The sequence below is a fragment of the Pristiophorus japonicus genome, chromosome 14, assembly GCF_044704955.1.
Source record: "Pristiophorus japonicus isolate sPriJap1 chromosome 14, sPriJap1.hap1, whole genome shotgun sequence".
In the NCBI taxonomy this organism is placed as follows: Eukaryota; Metazoa; Chordata; class Chondrichthyes; family Pristiophoridae; genus Pristiophorus; species Pristiophorus japonicus.
Window position 1 is genome coordinate 165,344,450 of NC_091990.1, and position 19,142 is coordinate 165,363,591.

General features: G+C 47.0%; 1 protein-coding gene across 4 annotated transcripts in view; it reads right to left on the reverse strand.

Moving 5' to 3' along the window:
* Nucleotides 1–19,142, reverse strand: part of LOC139280197 (sperm-specific sodium:proton exchanger-like) — a 654,445-nt gene that overhangs the window by 85,996 nt on the left and 549,307 nt on the right. For all 4 annotated transcript variants that reach the window (XM_070899784.1, XM_070899786.1, XM_070899785.1 and 1 more), the window contains one exon: nucleotides 8,079–8,267. In XM_070899784.1, coding sequence (XP_070755885.1) covers nucleotides 8,079–8,267 — 189 coding nt within the window. The remainder of the gene's footprint in view (nucleotides 1–8,078; nucleotides 8,268–19,142) is intronic.

Consider the following 19,142-nt stretch of genomic DNA (forward strand, 5'->3'; position numbering starts at 1 on the left):
TCACTTCAAAAACAGAATCTTGGTTAAGGAGATCTTCGAAGTGCTCCTTCCAGCAGGCACTGACTGCCTCTCTGTCCTTAATGAGCACCTCTCCGTCCTTAGCTCTCAGTGGAATAGGGCATTGAGTGCTTGGGCCATTGGTGCTCTTGACTGTGCTAAAAAATCCACGCACGTCGTGATTGTTGGCTAGTTGCTGGATCTCCTGCGCTTTTTCCACCCACCATCTGTTCTTTAGGTCATGAGTTTTTTATTGGACCTTGGCCTTCAGCTGTCTGTAGGTCTGCTTTCTTTCACTCAAGTTGTGATGTTGCTTCCAATTCAAAAATTACTTGCGTTTGTGGTTTATTAGCTCCTGGTCATGCTCATCGAACCAGTCTTGATGTTTTCAGGTAGAGTATCCAAGAGTCTCTTCACAGGTGCTAATTATGGTGGGCTTGAGGGCAGACCAGGCACTATGGACACTCTGCGGCTCCAGTTCATTGGAAGTCGTCAAATTGGCTGAAAGGCATTGGCTGAATAGGGCTTTCTTTGCAGGGTCTTTGAGTGATTTTTCTGTGGCAGCATTTCTGTTGCCACCGCCGTTTTGGGGCTATGTTGATGGAGATAGCAGAGTGGGTTAGGTGGTGGTTACATGACAAGTTCCTATAGAGCCATCTTGTGTATGTGTGTGTTTGTGATGTCGTAAAGATATCACATTGTCGGTGAGGATAGGATAATCGGATTCCCTAGTTGAAATTTTTGTTGGTGGATGTTACTGCCAACCAACAGAGAGACTTTGAGAGGCTCTTTGTTTTGCAGAGCAGCTAAAAATCCAAAGGAAAATTTCAAGCACACTTGGCTGAACTGCCAGAGTCCAGATGGCCGCGCCTATGGGAAGAATCGGGTGCTTGGGTGAGTTCCATCGCGGTCGAGAGACTTTCGGAGCGTATGTGGAGCGGCTTGAATTGTTTTTCACTGCAAATAGTATTGTCGAAGTCCCCGATGATGAAAACCATAACAGGCTATTTTCCTGACCGAAGCAGGTCCTGAGGTGTATGAAACCCTCAAAAATGTGCTTGTTCCCGTCAAACCAAAGGACACGCCACTGGAAATTGCTGAAAGTTATTGTTTTGGAATATGAGATCAATTCATTGACGAGGGTATCAGTGAGTACATTATAGCTTTAAAAAAGCTATCCATTCACTGTCATTTCGGAAACTTTCAAGATCGAGCATTGCGCGACCGTTTTGTTGTGGGATGAACATAAGAACATAAGAAATAGGAGCAGGAGTCGGCCATTTGGCCTCTCGAGCCTGCTCTGCCATTCAATAAGATTATGGATGATCTGATCCTGGCCTCAACTCCACTTCCCTGCCCGCTCCCCATAACCCTTGACTCCCTTATCTTTTAAAAATCTGTCTATCTCCACCTTAACTATATTCAATGACCCAGCCTCCACAACTCTCTGAGGTAGAGAATTCCAAAGATTCACGACCCTCTGAGAGAAGAAATTCCTCATTTCTGTTTTAAATGGGTGACCCTTTATTCTGAAACAATGACCCCGAACTTGGTGGAAGCCAAGTGCCGTCCAAAGCACCGCTGAGGCACCTGACGGTACTTTGGGTGGGAGTTTCGTGGGAAAATCCTTGAAAGACCGCCCGGCGGCAAAAAAGCGATTTATGCCATGAATCTGGGCAGCAGCTCCCAATCTCGGCGGCAAATGCAATCCTCGGCAAAGTACCGCCGAGGATAGAGTCGGGACTGGGCGGGGGGCGGGGGGGGGAAACAGATAAAAACAAAAATTTCCCCCCTAAAAACACTGGAAAACCTTCAGGGGACCCCATCCACCTGAATCGCTGGAAATAAAATTAAAAAAAGAAGTTTACTAACCTTTTTTTGCAGGTCTTCATACTTACCGTTGAAGTTAGACCTGCCTCTACACGGCAGTCCTTTCCCCTGCTGCAGCAGACTCCAGCCCGGACCAAACTGGCAGCTCGGCGGTTAGGAGGTCACTTAGGTGAGTTGCGCGCCAGTGGACGTCAGCGGGTGGTCCCCAGCGGTCTTCCCTCCCTGCCGGCGGGAGGCCTCCACCAAACTCGCTCGGAGGGGAGACCGCCCAGAAAAGTCAGCGACAGCAGGTGGCGAGTCCAAAATTTGGCCACTATGTCCCCTAGTTCGTGATTTCCCCACGAGGGGAAACATCCTCTCTGCATCTAACCTATCCAGCCCCCTCAGAATCTTATACCTTTCAATAAGATCACCTCTAAGTCTTCTAAACTCCAAAGAGTATAGGCCCAACCTTTCTTCATATGACAACCGCTTAAGCTCAGGAATCAACCTAGTGAATCTTCTCTGAACTGCCTCCAATGCAAGTATATCCTTCCTTAAATAAGGAGACCAAAACTGTACGCAGTACTCTAGGTGTGGTCTCACCAATGCCCTGTAAAGTTGTAGCAAGACTTGTCTGCTTTTATACTCCATCCCCCTTTGCAATAAAGGCCAACATTCCATTTGCCTTCCTGATTACTTGCTGAACCTGCATACTAACTTTTTGTGTTTCATGTACAAGGACCCCCAGGCCCCTCTGTAGCACCGCATTTTGCGATCAATCTAAAGCAGCTGCAGAGTTCGCAGTGGCCCTTCCCTTTAAAAGGGGAGTGATGTTGTGACGATTCAGTGTGATGCGGCACGTCCATGCTGCGCTGACGCCATCAGAACAACGCTGATGTGCTGAGCACGGCGCTGAGTGTCACGCCCCGCAAACACCCCGTGACCGGCACACAACATTTTTTGGCTCAAAGAGCCCAATTCCGGAACATTTAGTGGCCCGTCTCACCGGGTGCTAAATTTTCTTTTAATCCGAACTGTGCGCTCAAAACTGGGCGCGGGGCATGTTTCTGCCCCTTGGAGCTGTGGAAGAACAAAGGGATTAACAATTCATGTTACATAAGAACATAAGAAATAGGAGCAGGAGTAGGCCATACGGCCCCTCGAGCCTGCTCCGCCATTCAGTAAGATCATGGCTGATCCGATCATGGACTCAGCTCCATTTCCCCGCCCACTCCCCATAACTCCTTATCCCCTTATCGTTTAAGAAACTGTCTATTTCTGTCTTAAATTTATTCAATGTCCCAGCTTCCACAGCTCTCTGAGGCAGCGAATTCCACAGATTTACAACCCTCTGAGAGAAGAAATTTCTCCTTATCTCAGTTTTAAATGGGCGGCTCCTTATTCTAAGATCGTGCCCTCTAGTTCTAGTCTCCCCCATCAGTGGGAAACATCCTCTCTGCATCCACCTTGTCAAGCCCCCTCATAATCTTATACGTTTCGATAAGATCACCTCTCATTCTTCTGAATTCCAATGAGTAGAGGCCCATAAGTCATAAGTCAACCCTCTCATTCCCAGAATCAACCTAGTGAACCTTCTCTGAACTGCCTCCAAAGCAAGTATATCCTTTCGTAAATATGGAAGCCAAAACTGCACGCAGTATTCCAGGTGTGGCCTCACCAATACCTTATATAGCTGGAGCAAGACTTCCCTGCTTTTATACTCAATCCCCTTTGCAATAAAGGCCAAGATGCCATTGGCCTTCCTGATCACTTGCTGTACCTGCATACTAACCTTTTGTGTTTCATGCACAGGTACACAGGTACAAAAAGTAAAAGTTCAGAGAGATGGGCTTCCACAAAGCATGCCCATCATGGATCTATTGGATCAAAGTCTAGACTCTACCGTCTTGTTCTTCTCTAGTGTGGAGATGAAGGATCAGCCAAAACTATTAAGATATTGTAGAGGCAATGTCAGGGTTTATTCATTTTGACAGCCAATAGATAGCCATAGCTTGGATTATAAGCATTGAGTCATTTTTGCTTACCACTTTTTCGAGTTTGTGACTGTCCTAAGCATGGACCACCATTGCATTCTTCTAAATGCTTTATCTTTGCACTGACAATTAGCACTTTATTTATATTAGCTATTCCCAGCACCTAAAACATTTACACAAAATAAACATGTTAAGCACTGATAAAGAAGGCTCTTCAGAGAATTTCCACACTCAACATCTTACATTTATATAGTACCTTTAATGGAGTAAAATGGCCCAAGGCGCTTCAAAGGAGCATGATCAAAACATCGAAGGAGATTTTAGGGTAGATGACCAAACGCTTGATCAAAGAGGCAGGTTTTAATGAGCGTTTTAAAGGAGGAAAGAGAGGTAGTGAGGCTGCAAGTTTTAGGGAGGGAATTCGAGAGCTTAGGGCCCAGGCAGCTGAAGGCACAGCCGCCAATGGTGGAGCGATTAAAATTGGGGATATTCAAGAGGCCAGAATAGGTGGCACACAGAGACCTCAGGGAATTGTAGAGCCGGAGGAGATTACAGAACTAGGGGCCATGGAGGGATTTGAAAACAAGAATGAGAATTTAAAAATCGCAGCGATGCTTCACTGGTAGCCAATGTAGGTCAGTGAACACAGGGGAGATGGGTGAGCTGGAATTACCGCATGTTCAGATACGGGTAGCAGAGTCTTGGATGATCTCAAGTTTTTGGAGGGCAGAACGAGGGAGGCCGGCCAGGAGTGCGTTGGAATAGTCAAGTCTACAGGTAACAAAGGCAGGGATGAGGGTTTGAGCAGCAGATAAGCTGAGGCAAGGGTGGAAACGGGCGATGTTATGGATATGGAAATGGGTGGTCTTAGTGATGGCACTGATATGAGGTAGGAACCTCATCTCGTGATCAAGTATAACACCAAGGTTGCGAGCAGACTGGAATAAGAACAGAAAATGCTGGAAATCTCAGTGAGTCAGGCAGCATCTGTGGAGAGGAAGCAGAGTTAACATTTCAGGTTGATGACCCTTCGTTAGAACTGGAGAGTATTCAGAAAGAACAGATTCTTAACAAGCACCGAAAGAGGGAGAGGGAAGAACAAAAGGGAAGGTCTGTGATAGGGTGGAAGGAGAGATTAGAGAGACAAAAGGGATGATGGGCCAAATTGAAATGGTAATGCCAGGAGTTAGAAAAACATTAGTCAAGCAGACTGGGTCAGCCTCAGATAGTGGCCAGGGAGAGGGATGAAATCGGTGGCAAGGGAACGGATTTTGTGGTGTGGATCGCAGACAATGGCTTTGGTCTTCCTGATATTTAATTGGAGGAAATTTATGCTCATCCAGTGCTGGATGTCGGACAAGCAGCGTGACAATTTAGAGACTGTGGAGGGGTCGAGAGAGGCGGTGGTGAAGTCGAGCTCGGTATTGTCGGTGTACATGTGAAAACTCATGCCGTGTCATCAGATGATGTTTAGTTATATTAGCTAATCCCAGCACCTAAAACATTTGCACAAAATAAACATGTTAAACACTGATAAGAAAGGCCTCCAGAGAAATCCTAAACTCAAGTACACATGCCACAAATCGGGAGAATAAAAATGTTGGCACTTCATTTCAACTTTGACCAGATTTTCTTTGCGATATTATACATCCAAGATAATTGAAGTAGTGCAAAGACCAATTTTGTTGCTGGTGTTTGGGTCACATGATTGTGTACGTGTAGACAGAAGGGTTAGGTTAGGCACTTAACGGAAAGTCGCTTGGATGTATGTGTTCACTAGTTTTGGCTGCACGGAGTTTCTGCAACAACATCCTCTTGGCCAATATCTGCATCATGGTAATGTCTTGGTTGCTCTTCCATTGTAACCCTCTTTGTATCGGAAAGTCATGCAGTACTCAGCAAAAAATGATGATCTTGGAGATACTGTTGTGTTGTACCATAAAGTTTGCAGTGATCTATTAAGACTTCTGAAGTGCTGCTTCAAGATGTCAATGGTATGATCTAGAATCATCTTGTTAGCTGCATGAACTTTTGTGCTTTGCTTCTGTCCTTCGTGTCATTAATCAAGATTGAAGAGAATACCTTGATCTCTAGGGAGTCACCCTTCACCATCAGATAAATCTGGCACAGATAACTGCCTTAAAATGAAAACATTGTGGCAGCTGCCTGGGAAGCTGCCAACTCCCTGCACAACACTGTTGTCCTGATCACTGGCCAGCTGCACATTAATCGAGTGGAAACATTTTTTCAAGAATGAGATTGAAGATTTTTGTTCGGTAATTGTATCAAGTGATATGGAGCAAAGATGGGAAAATAGATCTACCATGATCTAATTAAATAGGAGACAAGCTCGATGACATTGTGTCCAGTAGATGACAATCATGACCCCCAGGATTTTGGGAAATCCAGCAGTGTAATGAAGTTAACGCTGCTGTTGCTATTCAATAGGAAAGAGACTGTAAGTGCTAACCCTGTTGAAATATGCATGAGTCACTTGCTTGAAATATCTACTGGCAGCAAATAGGCTGAGACTGCACATGAATCCTATGCTAACCTGGGAGGTGGCAGAGCCATAGCATACGGCAGTAGGGCTGACCTGGACTGTTACTGATAATATTGTTCCCATGGTGGGATTGTGTGCAGGTGTCCATACACTGATGATATGGCTCTACAGCTGGCTCGATATTGATCTGGAGCCTGCAGAGATAATTGCCCTCAGTCTTTGCTGGGTGGGTGTGCCAGCACTTCCAGGTTTGGTTGATGCCATACAGGTAGGTATGTGTTATCTGGCTCTGGTGCTAGCTGATCTCTATGTCAGGCCTTCCTTCATCTTGTACCAACCATTAAATACTATGATCGGGAATCTTTAACAGCAAACCCCATTATATTCAAAAATTGGCTTGCAATAAAACGCTTCTGTCCCTTTAAGAGCTCCTTCTTTATTTAAATGATCTTTAACACCCATTGTGAATAGATAAACTTAAAGTTGGGCAGGACTTCATGGGAATCCGGAAATCATGACTTTAACACGAAGGGGTGGAAATTAGTTATGGCCGTTTTTAAGGTGGTGTCACTGCCTGAGTGCTGATTTCAGCACCGGACATTAGGTGCCGCCTCAAACTGCCACATTCAGTTGTTACGCCCAAAGATGAGAGAGAGAGCAGCGCTAAAATTGGCGTTGCACACTCGTCCTCGGGCGCCAATGGGGCGGGAGCTCAGGAGGCCAACTTAATTTTGTGACGGAAGGCTGCCGGCTTGCGCGCTGGAAAAACGGGGACCCCCCCTCTACCAACTTCTCCGACCAACACCCACACTTCCCCACTGTTGCAACTAATAAATAAATGCTGAAATAAATAAGGAGAAAACGTACCTTGCTCTCTGGGCGATGCCACCCGGGATCCCTGATATTACGACTGCTTTTTGCAGGCTGTACGGATGCCTGCCCGTTAGATCGCCATACAAACCAAATATCGCGGCAGCGGCGCCAAGGAGGCGTTGCACGCTCATTGACGTCACCACATGGGTGGCATTAGAGGCTGCAGCATTACCTCTTGGTGGCTCCACCAACGATCAACTCAATTTCCACGGAGGCGTAGGCGCTGCTCACCGCCGACAGTAGGCCTTTGCCGCCTGTTAGTCGCCCATCGCCGGCGTTAACGGGCGGCATTATCAAGCGGATTTTGGCCCTAAAGTGCCTTTTCGTTTGAGGGTGCAGGCTTAATGAAGCTGTTATGAATTTATTGAAGATTGGCCACTCTGTCCAGTACTGTCCTAAAATGACAATCAGGATTTGCAGGTGAATAGAGCCTACTGCCTGAAGGAGGTGGGCGCTCCGGCCATGTAGAGGAAGGCCGTAGGGAAGATTGCAATGACCATACTGACGGCAAAAATGAGGTAGTAAGTCATTTCCCACTATTTGGGGTTACTGTCACGCTGTTGCTAATGGGCAGGAGGTCTCAAAATCTACCTTCACCTAAACATACCTTCAACCTGAGAAGGCAGCAGCCTGGTAAACTAAGGAATATGTAATGCAACATCTTAAGTGATATAAGCAATAGTAATTTCAACACCGCTAGAATTCTCAGAAGTGTCCAGGACTGAAAAGGATTGTGCTACTTCCTTATCACTGTTTATCATGTAAGATCTGGGAAGCACATAAACTTTTGTAACTTTACTAAAAGTAAAGATTCTTCTTATGCATTTCCAAACATACAGTGCAACACTGCAATAGTATTTTTATCTTTATTGTCAATTATTTGATAGTGGCTCTCATACCTGGTGTGTAGTTTTGGCAATATAACAGGGAGCATCATATTGTTTCTGGGACTGTACATCCTCAGTACTTCCATAAACAAGAAATACATCCTCTACTGTCCCATCATAAAGATCAAATCTGTTGTTTTTTTCTATATCCACTAGATAAGAACGAGCCAGATGAGTACAGATGGTGCTGTATGACCAGCCCTAGAATAAAATTAGTCATTGGATTTAGAAAGAAATGGATTACCAACTTTGCAGTTTTCTTTATTCTGCATATTAAAGCATCCTATATTTAAAGAATAAATATCACTGGTTAAATTCAAACTGTCAATGGCAAAGGGTGCAATATTTTTGATGATTCTGATATTATGATGGCACACACGTTTTCTGCTTAAGCAATATAAAAGATTCGATGGAGTAGATAGAGAACTATTTCCACTGATGGGGGTACTGAGATTGAGGGACCATAATCTTAAAATTAGTGCGATGCCATTTAAGAGGGTAATCAGGAAGCACTTTTCCACATGAAGGGTGATAGAAATCTCGAATTCTCTCCCCAATTGTGATAGCAAAAAACTTCTAAAACAGAAATCAACAAAAATTAAAAAAGAGAGGAAGAATCCCTCAAAAATCAGCACTGAAACAGTCACAGGAAGTGGTTCTTTACATCAGTATCAGCAGCATTATGCAGAAGATGTGGCTACAATGCTGGAGAAAAATGTAATGACCCTACCAGGTTGGACAAGGTAGGATCTTGCATCATCATCTCATATTTATGTAGTGCATGAACTATTACAATCATGAGCTTTTCTTTCCGAGCTACGCATTCCTTCACTTTCTCATCGATGCCCATGATGCTCACTTTTTAGCATCTCCCTTGCTCAGCACCACCTCATTGAGCACAAAGATGACCAGGACAACCTGTTGCCAACTCATTCCATGATCCCTACCTGCATGCTACTTCTTTGCAGCTTCAGATAAGGTAGGGGGATTACATACCCGCAACATCACATAATCAACGCATGCTTCTGCTCCTGTAAGAGGTAAGCACAGAAAAGGAGACTGATGTCCATAACTAGAGGGGGGGGGGGGCACCAATTAACTGACCCCATTCAAGGAGAGGCCCTCAAATTCAGGGCTGGAGTCTGCAGAAGATGAGGAAACAGGCAGGGTGGCTCCAGCTCAGTTTTATACGCTTATCCTTTCTTTACACTCCATCATATTTACTCACACAAGCACTGACACACAAGCTTGCGTACATCTGCAGCTCCATGCCAGCTGTTTGGCAAAGGTTACTGTGCAACAAGTCATTCTTAGGAGGTGATCCTAACACTTTCCCTCTTTCTATCTGCAGATATGGTAGAAGGTTTTGCAGGGTACTCAAATCAGGACTTGCCCAACACCTCACCTGGCACTACGTCACTCAATTGTACTTGGGCAAGCACCAGCACACATCCATCTATCCTGCGACATTTTGAGGGTAGCACAATGGGCGAACCATGTGAGGAGGAGCCAGTGAGGTGGTCCAGAAGGATAAGGAAGGACCTGGCCAGAGGATGCGCTTGCTTCCATCCACAGCTGAGCAGGGCAATGATCCTGATCGCCAGAACCCAGCTTTTTAAAAGAACAATACTTTGCAAGCATGAGAGATTGTTGAAGTAATTAGACTTGTCGAGGAGCCTTCAACACATGGCAGCTACTGTGCTGGATTCAATAATCCATACGTATGGTGATCTAATGTATAGGATCATAGAAACATAGAAAATAGGTGCAGTAGTAGGCCATTCGGCCCTTCGAGCCTGCACCACCATTCAATAAGATCATGGCTGATCATTCACCTCATTACCCCTTTCCTGCTTTCCCTCCATACCCCTTGATCCCTTTAGTGGTAAGGGCCAATCCAACTCCCTCTTGAATATATCTAACGAACTGGCATCAACAACTCTCTGCGGTAGAGAATTCCACAGGTTCACAATTCTCTGAGTGAAGAAGTTTCTCCTCATCTCAGTCCTAAATGGTTTACTCTTTATCCTTAGATTGTGTCCCCTGGTTCTGGACTTCCCCAACATCAGGAACATTCTTCCAGCATCTAACCTGTCCAATCCCGTCAGAATTTTACATGTTTCTATGAGATCCCCTCTCATCCTTCTAAACTCCAGTGAATACAGGCCCAGTCAAACCAGTCTCTCCTCATATGTCAGTCCTGCTATCCCGGGAATCAGACTGGTGAACCTTCGCTGCACTCCCTCAATAGCAAGAATGTCCTTCCTCAGAAGCATGCAGTCAGCATTGGCGTGGCAGTGACCTGAACGGCAGAGGCAGGCAACCTAATTCAAATCATCATTAGGTACTTGTCAGACCCTTCAGAGTCTTTTTAACGCTGCCTTTCAAAGTTCACTGGATGATCACTGATTGGTGCACAGCATGGAATGTACAGCTGGTCACTTTCCACAGGCAGGTGCTGTTGCTGACTGCATTCCCAGATTTCTAGAGGCTGCAGATTTCTCCAGAAAAATTGCCATCCAGTGTCACCTCATTGATAGAACCTGTCACACCATTGACAGATTGTTTCTGTTATCTCTACTTGACCTGCCATCGATTCCATCAGCATGGGTCCTCAGAATAGGACCACAATCAGCCCCGACACCAGCAGCACCAGGCACACCAGCAGCACCAACAACACCACCACCAACCTGGTTTCTCATCCGCCTTATTTGCTATACTCCTTGCATTAAAGTATATACCTGAATGGTATATACTTTAATGCAAGGAGTACAGCAAATAAGGCGGATGAGCTAAGAGCACAGGTAGACACTTGGGAGTATGACATTATAGCCATTACAGAAACATGGCTGAACGAGCGGCAGGTTTGGCAGATCAATATTCCTGGTTACAGGATTTTTAGACAAGTTAGAGAGGGGGGTAAAAAGGGATGGGTGGGGTTGTGGTACTGATTAAAGAAACTATTACAGTGGTGAGGAGGGATGATATGTTAGAGAGATCAACGAACAAGAATAAGCCTGGAATAAAAGTTCCGAATTGGGGAAAAGCTAATTTTGCTAAGTGAAGGAGTGATTTGGCCATAGTGGACTGGAAACAGCTACTTGTGGGTAACAGTGGGAGGCATTCAAGGAAGAGATCCAGAAGGCTCTAGCCAAACATGTGCCCTGAAAGAAAAAGGCTGGGAAAAATAATTCTAGATCCCCCTGGATTTCTAGGAACTTACAGGGGAGGATTAAGAAAAAAAGGGATGCTTATGTCATATTCCAACGGCTAAATACTTTAGAACCTTTAGAGGAATATAAAAAGTTAAGAGGCAAAATGAAAAAGGATATTAGGAATGCTTAGAGAGAGCACAAGTAAAATTAAGGAAAATCCTAAGATGTTCTATAAATATATTAAGAATAAGAGGGCAACTAAAGAAAGGGTAGGGCCAATTAGAGATCATGAGTGTAATCTTTGTGTGGAGGCGGAAGATGTTGGTAGGGTTCTGTCATGTATGTAACCTGTATGTAACAACACCGCAATACTGTATATACGTAAGAAATGCACACCTTGACCACGGGGCGTGAACTTGTGGGAGACACTCCTCACCTGGTCATCCAGGTATATAAAGGGAGGTCCCATGCAGGGTCATCACTTCTTGGTCCTGTGAATAAAGGTTCAGGTCATGGAGTGACCTTGTCCATAGAATGTGCCTCGTGTGGATTTGTGGTATTGTGTAAGGACATTACAGGTTCTTAACGAATACTTTGCATCTGTTTTCACAAAGGAAAGGGGTAATGCAGATACTGCTATTGAGGAGGAGTGTGATATTCTGGATGAAGTAAATATAGTGAGAGAGGAAGTATTAAGGGGTTTAGCAGCTTTGAAAGTAGATAAGTCCCCAGGCCTGGATGAAATGCATCCCAGGCTGTTGAGCGAAGTAAAAGAGGAAATAGCAGAGGCCTTGACCATCATATTCCAGTCCACTTCGATCTGGGCATGGTGCCGGAGGATTGGAGGACTGCTAAGAAGGGAAAAAGGATAGGCTGAGTAATTGCAGGCCTGTCAGCTTAACCACAGTGGTGGGAAAATTATTGGAAAAAATCCTGGAAGACAGGATAAATCTGCATTTGGAAAGGCAAGGATTAATTAGGGACAGTCAGCACGGATTTGTTAAGGGAATATCGTATTTGGCTAACCTGATTTAATTTTTTGAGGAGGTAACCCAGAGGGTCGATGAGGGTAGTGGATACAATGTAGTATATATGGACTTTAATAAGGCTTTTGGTAAGGTCCCACATGGTAGACTGGTTATGAAGGTTAAAGGGCAAAGTGGCAAGTTGGATCCAAAATTGGCTTGGAGGTAGGAAGCAAAGGGTAATGATTGATGGATGTTTTGTGACTGGAAGTGATACGTCCTTACTACACAGTATAAATGCACACGAGGCCCATGCTTGAGAGAAGGTCAGTCTGTGACCTGTCCTTTATTCCTTAGCACTCAAGTGATGAAGATGGGTGGAGCTTCCCCTTTTATACCTGAAGGTCCAGGTTAGGAGTGTCTCCCACCTAGTGGTCATTGTTCTCACGGTGTACAACTTAGGTCAGTTTATACATGGGTTACAATTCTGTTTGAATACATGACATCACCTCCCCCCCAAAGTCTTATTGGGATCACAGGTTGAGTCTCTCTGGTGGTTTACGCTCTCTTGTAGAGCGCCTGAGTTGGGGCTCCGGTTGTTGGGCGCTGGCCTGAGTGTCTGCTGTTTGCAGTGCCTCAGACCTGTCCGGACTGCCCACAGTGACTGGGCTCTCCTCCCTTTGGTTCCGGTGTTCGGTCACCTGTGGTGGAGTGAACTCTATATCATATTCTTCTTCTGCTTCTTCTATGGGGTTGCTGAACCTCCTTTTTGTTTGATCCACATGTTTGCGGCAGATTTGTCCATTCGTAAGTTTAACTACCAGAATCCTATTTCTCTCTTTGGCAACCACAGTGCCTGCGAGCCATTTGGGCCCTGCAGCGTAGTCGAGGACAAAAACAGGATCATTTACATCAATACATCGCGCCCTCGCATTCCTGTCATGGTAGTGATATTGTGACTGGCGCCTGCTCTCGACAATTTCTTTCATGGTGGGGTGTATAAGGGATAACCGGGTTTTGAGCGTCCTTTTCATTAGTAGCTCTGCGGGTGGAACCCCTGTGAGCGAGTGTGGTCGGGTTCTATAGACCAACAGGAGGCGTGATAAGCGGGTTTGTAGGGAACCCCCTTGGAATCTGAGCATCCCCTGTTTGATTATCTGCACTGCTCGTTCTGTCTGGCCGTTTGAGGCCGGCTTGAACGGTGCCGTTCTAACATGGTTAATTCCATTGCCTGCCATGAAGTCCTGGAATTCAGTGCTTGTGAAGCACGGGCCATTGTCGCTGACTAAGATGTCCGGTAGACCGTGGGCAGTGAACATTGCCCGTAGATTTTCTACCGTGGCAGAGGATGTGCTTGAATTAAAAATGTCACACTCGATCCATTTGGAGTAGGCATCTACTACAACCAAAAACATTTTCCCCATGAAAGGACCTGCGTAGTCCACATGGATGCGTGACCAAGGCTTGGCGGGCCATGGCCAGGGGCTAAGGGGGGCTTCCTTGGGCGCATGGCCCAGCTGGGCACATGTGTTGCACCTGCAAACACAAAGTTCCAGATCTGCGTCTATCCCTGGCCATCAAACGTGTGACCTGGCAATTGCCTTCATCGTGACAATGCCCGGGTGCCCATTGTGGAGTTCTCTGATGAACACCTCTCTGCCCATCTGGGGCATGACTACGCGGTTTCCCCACAGTAGGCAATCGGCCTGAATCGAGAGTTCATCCTTGCGCCTGTGAAATGGTTTAAATTTCTCAGGGCATGCCCTGTATGTGGCTGCCCAGTCCCCATTCAGGACACATTTCTTGACTAGAGACAATAGCGGGTCTCTATTTGTCCAGACTTTAATCTGACGGGCTGTCACGGGTGAGCCTTCGCTTCCGAAAGCTTCAACAGCCATGACCATCTCAGCACCATGCTCGGTAGCCCCCTCAGTGGTGGCTAGTGGGAGCCTGCTGAGTGCATCGGCGCAGTTTTCGGTGCCCGGTCCGTGCCGAATTGTGTAGTCATAGGCAGCTAACGTGAGTGCCCACCTCTGTTTGCGGGCCGATGCGTTTGCATTTATGGCCTTGTTGTCGGCCAAAAGGGATGTTAGGGGTTTGTGATCTGTCTCCAGCTCAAATTTTCTGCCAAACAGGTACTGGTGCATTTTCTTTACCGCATATACACATGCGAGCGCCTCCTTTTCTACCATCCCGTAGCCCCTTTCTGCCTGGGACAGACTCCTGGAGGCATAAGCTACTGGCTGTAACTGACCCTTGACATTGACATGCTGCTACACACACCCGACACCATAGGACGACGCATCGCACGTTAACACAAGTTTCTTACATGGGTCATATAGTGTTAACAGATTGTTGGAACATAACAAATTGCGTGCTCTATTAAAAGCCCTTTCCTGGCTGTCCCCCCAGACCCATTGACGACTTTTGCGTAGGAGCACGTGTAGCGGCTCTAGCAGCGTGCTCAATTTGGGAAGAAAGTTACCAAAATAGTTCAGGAGCCCCAGGACCGAACACAGCTCCGTCGTGTTACGGGGTCTGGGTGCTCTCTGGATCGCTTCCGTCTTGGATGCAGTAGGGCTGATCTCGTCTGCTGCTACCCTCATCCTCAGGAATTCTACCTCTGGAGCTAGGAAAACGCACTTCGCCTTTTTCAGTCGCAGACCTACCAGGTCCAGTCTGCGTAGCACCTCCTCCAGGTTGTGGAGGTGTTCTTCAGTATCGTAACCCGTAATGAGGATGTCGTCCTGAAAAACCACCGTCCCTGGAATCGACTTGAGGAGGCTTTCCATATTTCGTTGGAAGATCGCGGCGGCCGAGCGAATCCCGAACGGACATCTGTTGTACTCAAACAACCCCTTGTGTGTCGTGATGGTGGTCAGCTTCTTCGACTCACTCGCCAGCTCCTGGGTCATGTAAGCTGAGGTCAGGTCCAATTTTGAAAAAAGTTTGCCACCGGATAGCGTCGCAAAGAGGTCCTCCGCTCTCGGTAGCGGGTACTGGTCTTGGAGTGACACCCGATTGATGGTGGCCTTGTAATCGCCACATATCCTGACCGACCCATCCGCCTTGAGCACCGGCACAATCGGGCTCGCCCAGTCACTGAATTCGACTGGCGAGATGATGCCTTCCCTCAACAGGCGGTCCAATTCGCCTTCTATCTTTTCCCGCATCACGTACGGCACCGCTCTGGCCTTGTGGTGTACTGGTCTGGCGTCCGGGTTTATGTGAATCACTTCCTTGGCCCCCATGAAAGTGCCAATGCCGGGTTGAAATAATGAGTCAAATTTTTTCAGGACCTGTGAGCATGATACTCACTCCACAGAGGAAATTGCATTGACATCTCCCCATTTCCAGTTCATGACAGCAAGCCAACTCCTCCCCAGTAGTGCAGGACCGTCCCCTGGGACAATCCAGAGTGGCAACCTGTTCTCCGAATCTTTGTGGGTCACAACTACCGTGGCGCTGCCTAGCACCGGAATGATCTGCTTTGTGTAAGTCCGTAACTGTGCGTCAATCGGCGATAATTTTGGCCTCCTGGTCTTGGATGCCCACAACTTTTCGAACTGTTTGATACCCATCAGGGACTGGCTGGCACCCATGTCTAACTCCATTGATACTGGGATGCCATTGAGGAGCACTTTCATCATTATCGGTGGCGTCCTGGTGTATGAACTGTATACGTGCTCCACATGAACTCGCTGAACTTCAGCTTCCAGCGATTTACCCCAGTGTCCATTTCTGCAATTTCTGCAGGTATTTTGGTCATCTCTGCAAACTCTGGCTGAATATATGCCTCCACGCCTCCAGCATGAATTGCTGTTTGAAACAAAAGGTCCCTTGCCAGTCGATCGTCCCTGACTGCCCCTGTTATTGTCCTTGAATGCACCATTAACAGGTGTTGATGGCCCCATTACTGGCCGCATTGTCCCTTGCAATGGCGTGAATCGCTGTTCAGCTTGCCATTGTCTCTGTCGAACTCCCCCTCTGGGTTCGACTACATGTTGGGGCATGCCTGACTGCCCTTGTCTGCCTGGAGAACTGTGTGCTGCTTTAACAATGTTGAATCTCTGTCCCAACGATTCCTTAACACAGTACCTCTCGTCTGTTCTGCTAGTGGCCATGCTCGCATGGTTTAAATCCCAGTTTCTTGTTGCCATTGATACGTCCTTACTACACAGTATAAATGCACACGAGGCCCATGCTTGAGAGAAGGTCAGTCTGTGACCTGTCCTTTATTCCTCAGCACTCAAGTGATGAAGGTGGGTGGAGCTTCCCCTTTTATACCTGAAGGTCCAGGTTAGGAGTGTCTCCCACCTAGTGGTCAGTGTTCTCACGGTGTACAACTTAGGTCAGTTTATACATGGGTTACAATGCTGGTTGAATACATGACAGGAAGGATGTTCCCAGTGGGGTTCTGCAGGGCTCAGTACTGGGTCCCTTCCTTTTTGTGGTATATATCAACGATTTAGATTTGAATATAGGATATGATTAAGAAGTTTGCAGACGACACTAAAATTGGCTGTGTGGTTGATAATGAAGAGGAAAGTCATTGGCTGCAGGAGGATATCAATCTACTGGTCAGGTGGGCAGAGCAGTGGCAAATGGAATTTAATTCAGAGAAGTGTGAGGTGATGCACTTTTGGAGGGCTAATAAGGAAAGTGTATACACATTAAGCGGTAGGCCACTTAATAATGTAGATGAACAAAGGGACCTTGGAGTGCTTGTCCACAGATCCCTGAAAGTAGCAGGCCAGGTGGATAAGGTGGTTAAGAAGGCATGCGGAATGCTTGCCCTTATTGGCCGGGGCATAGAATATAAGAGCAGGGAGGTTCTGTTTACATTGTATAATACTTTGGTTAGGCCACAGCTGGAGTACTGCGTGCAGTTCTGGTCACCGTATTATAGGAAGGACGTGATTGCACTAGAGAGGGTACAGAGGAGATTTACTAGGATGCTGCCTGGAATGGAGAATCTTAGTTATGGGGACAGATTGGATAGGTTGGGTTTGTTCTCACTGGAACAGAGGAGGTTGAGAGGAGACCTCATCGAGGTGTACAAAATATTGAGGGGCCTGGATATAGTGGATAGTAAGGGTCTATTGCCATTGGTGGAGGGATCTATTATGAGAGGGCATAGTTTTAAGGCAGTTGGTGGAAGGTTTAGAGGGGATTTGAGGGGGGGCTTCTTTACGCTGAGGGTTGTGGCGATCTGGAAGTCGCTGCCTGGAAGAGTGGTGGATGCAGAAACCCTCACCACTTTTAAGAGATGGTTGGATGGGCACTTGAAATGCAGTAACCTCCAGGTTTACGGACCTAAAAGCTGGTAATTGGGATTAGACTGGATGACCTTTTGTTGGACGGCGCAGATATAATGGTAAGTACGGCAGGGAATTTAATACGGCCAGGGTGATCTCCTGGACTAGTTTCGATCGCCTGGATGGGTTGGAGAGGAATTTTCCCAGATTTTTTCTCCCTAAATTGGCCTGGGTTTTTTTTCTGGTTTTTGCTTCTCCCAGGAGATCACATGGCTCCGGTTGGGGTGGAGTGTAGAATGTTTCAGTATAAGGGGTGTCGCAGTTGTGTGGGGTGGACTGGTTGGGCTGGGTGCTCTTTGCCTTTCAGTCATTGTTCATAGGTTTATATGTAACCTTCGGGGCTGCTGACCGAGGGCCGTGCGGCTCTTTGTCGGCCGGCGCAGACACAATGGGCCGAAATGGCCTCCTTCTGTGCTGTAAATTTTTTTGTTTCTACGTAAACTTCTCCTCAACCACCTGATGCTGCACAAGACAGAGAGAATCAGCGCCGGGCTGCACCATGCCGGAGCTTGTGGCCAGATAATCATTGCGAATACACAGCGAGCTTGGCAGCAGCTACTGAAGCAAAGGTCAGAGCTTCGCAAAGCGTTCGGGCTGTCATGGCATCAGTGCTTGGTGACATCAATACTCAGTCTGCTCTCATGCACATTCAGTCTCCTCTGAAGCAAACTCAGTCTCCTCATGCAGACAGTCTCCTCATGCACACTCAGTCTCCTCTCATGCACAATCAGTCTCCTCATGCACACTCAGTCTCCTCACGCACACTCAGTCTCCTCTCATGCACACTCAGTCTCCTCTCATGCACACTCAGTCTCCTCATGCACACTCAGTCTCCTCACGCACACGCAGTCTCCTCACGCACAATCAGTCTCCTCATGCACATTCAGTCTCCTCTCATGCACACTCAGTCTCCTTTCATGCACACTCAGTCTCCTCATGCACACTCAGTCTCCTCATGCACACTCAGTCTCCTCTCATGCACACTCAGTCTGCTCTCATGCAGAGTTAAATTGATGTCACATAAGCATTGACTGCTGCCATCGTCTCTGGGTCCCCAGCAGTCCAACGGGGAACTCACGGTGCCGAAGCAGGCCAGCAATCTGAGCTCCACCAGATTGCTCCAGATGCTGAGTCTGTGCCCCGGGGGAGTGGCAGCGTGTCGGTAGAAATGGAAGGTGCTGTCCTCCCTCAGGATGACAGCATTCCGGCTCCCACCACTGCCACTTTGCTTCTGCACCTGCTGCTGTCTGCACTCCATCCATCCGAGACTGCTGCTGCCCATGTCGAGGTGCTGCAGTCCGCAGCCGGACCTTCCAGGCCCAGAGCTGGTCAAGGGTGTCCTGCTAGGCTATCTGAAATCTCTGTGCCACAGATGGAGCAGCCTTCAAGCAGCCTTGCTGCAGGCACTGTGGCCACATTAAGGAGGAGCAGTAGGCGTGGGAGGAGGGGAAACGGAAGGGATGGGAAATATGGGAGTAAGTCCCAATAAGGATTTTTCGCAACATGGCCATATCTCCACATCTGTGTTGAATATTACTGTACATATATCGTTGTTGGTGTTTTATGGTTATTATGTGTGGAAGGTTGTTTGGAAAAATATTGTTCATGGGCGTTGCGGTTTTATTTCAGATGGGAGGG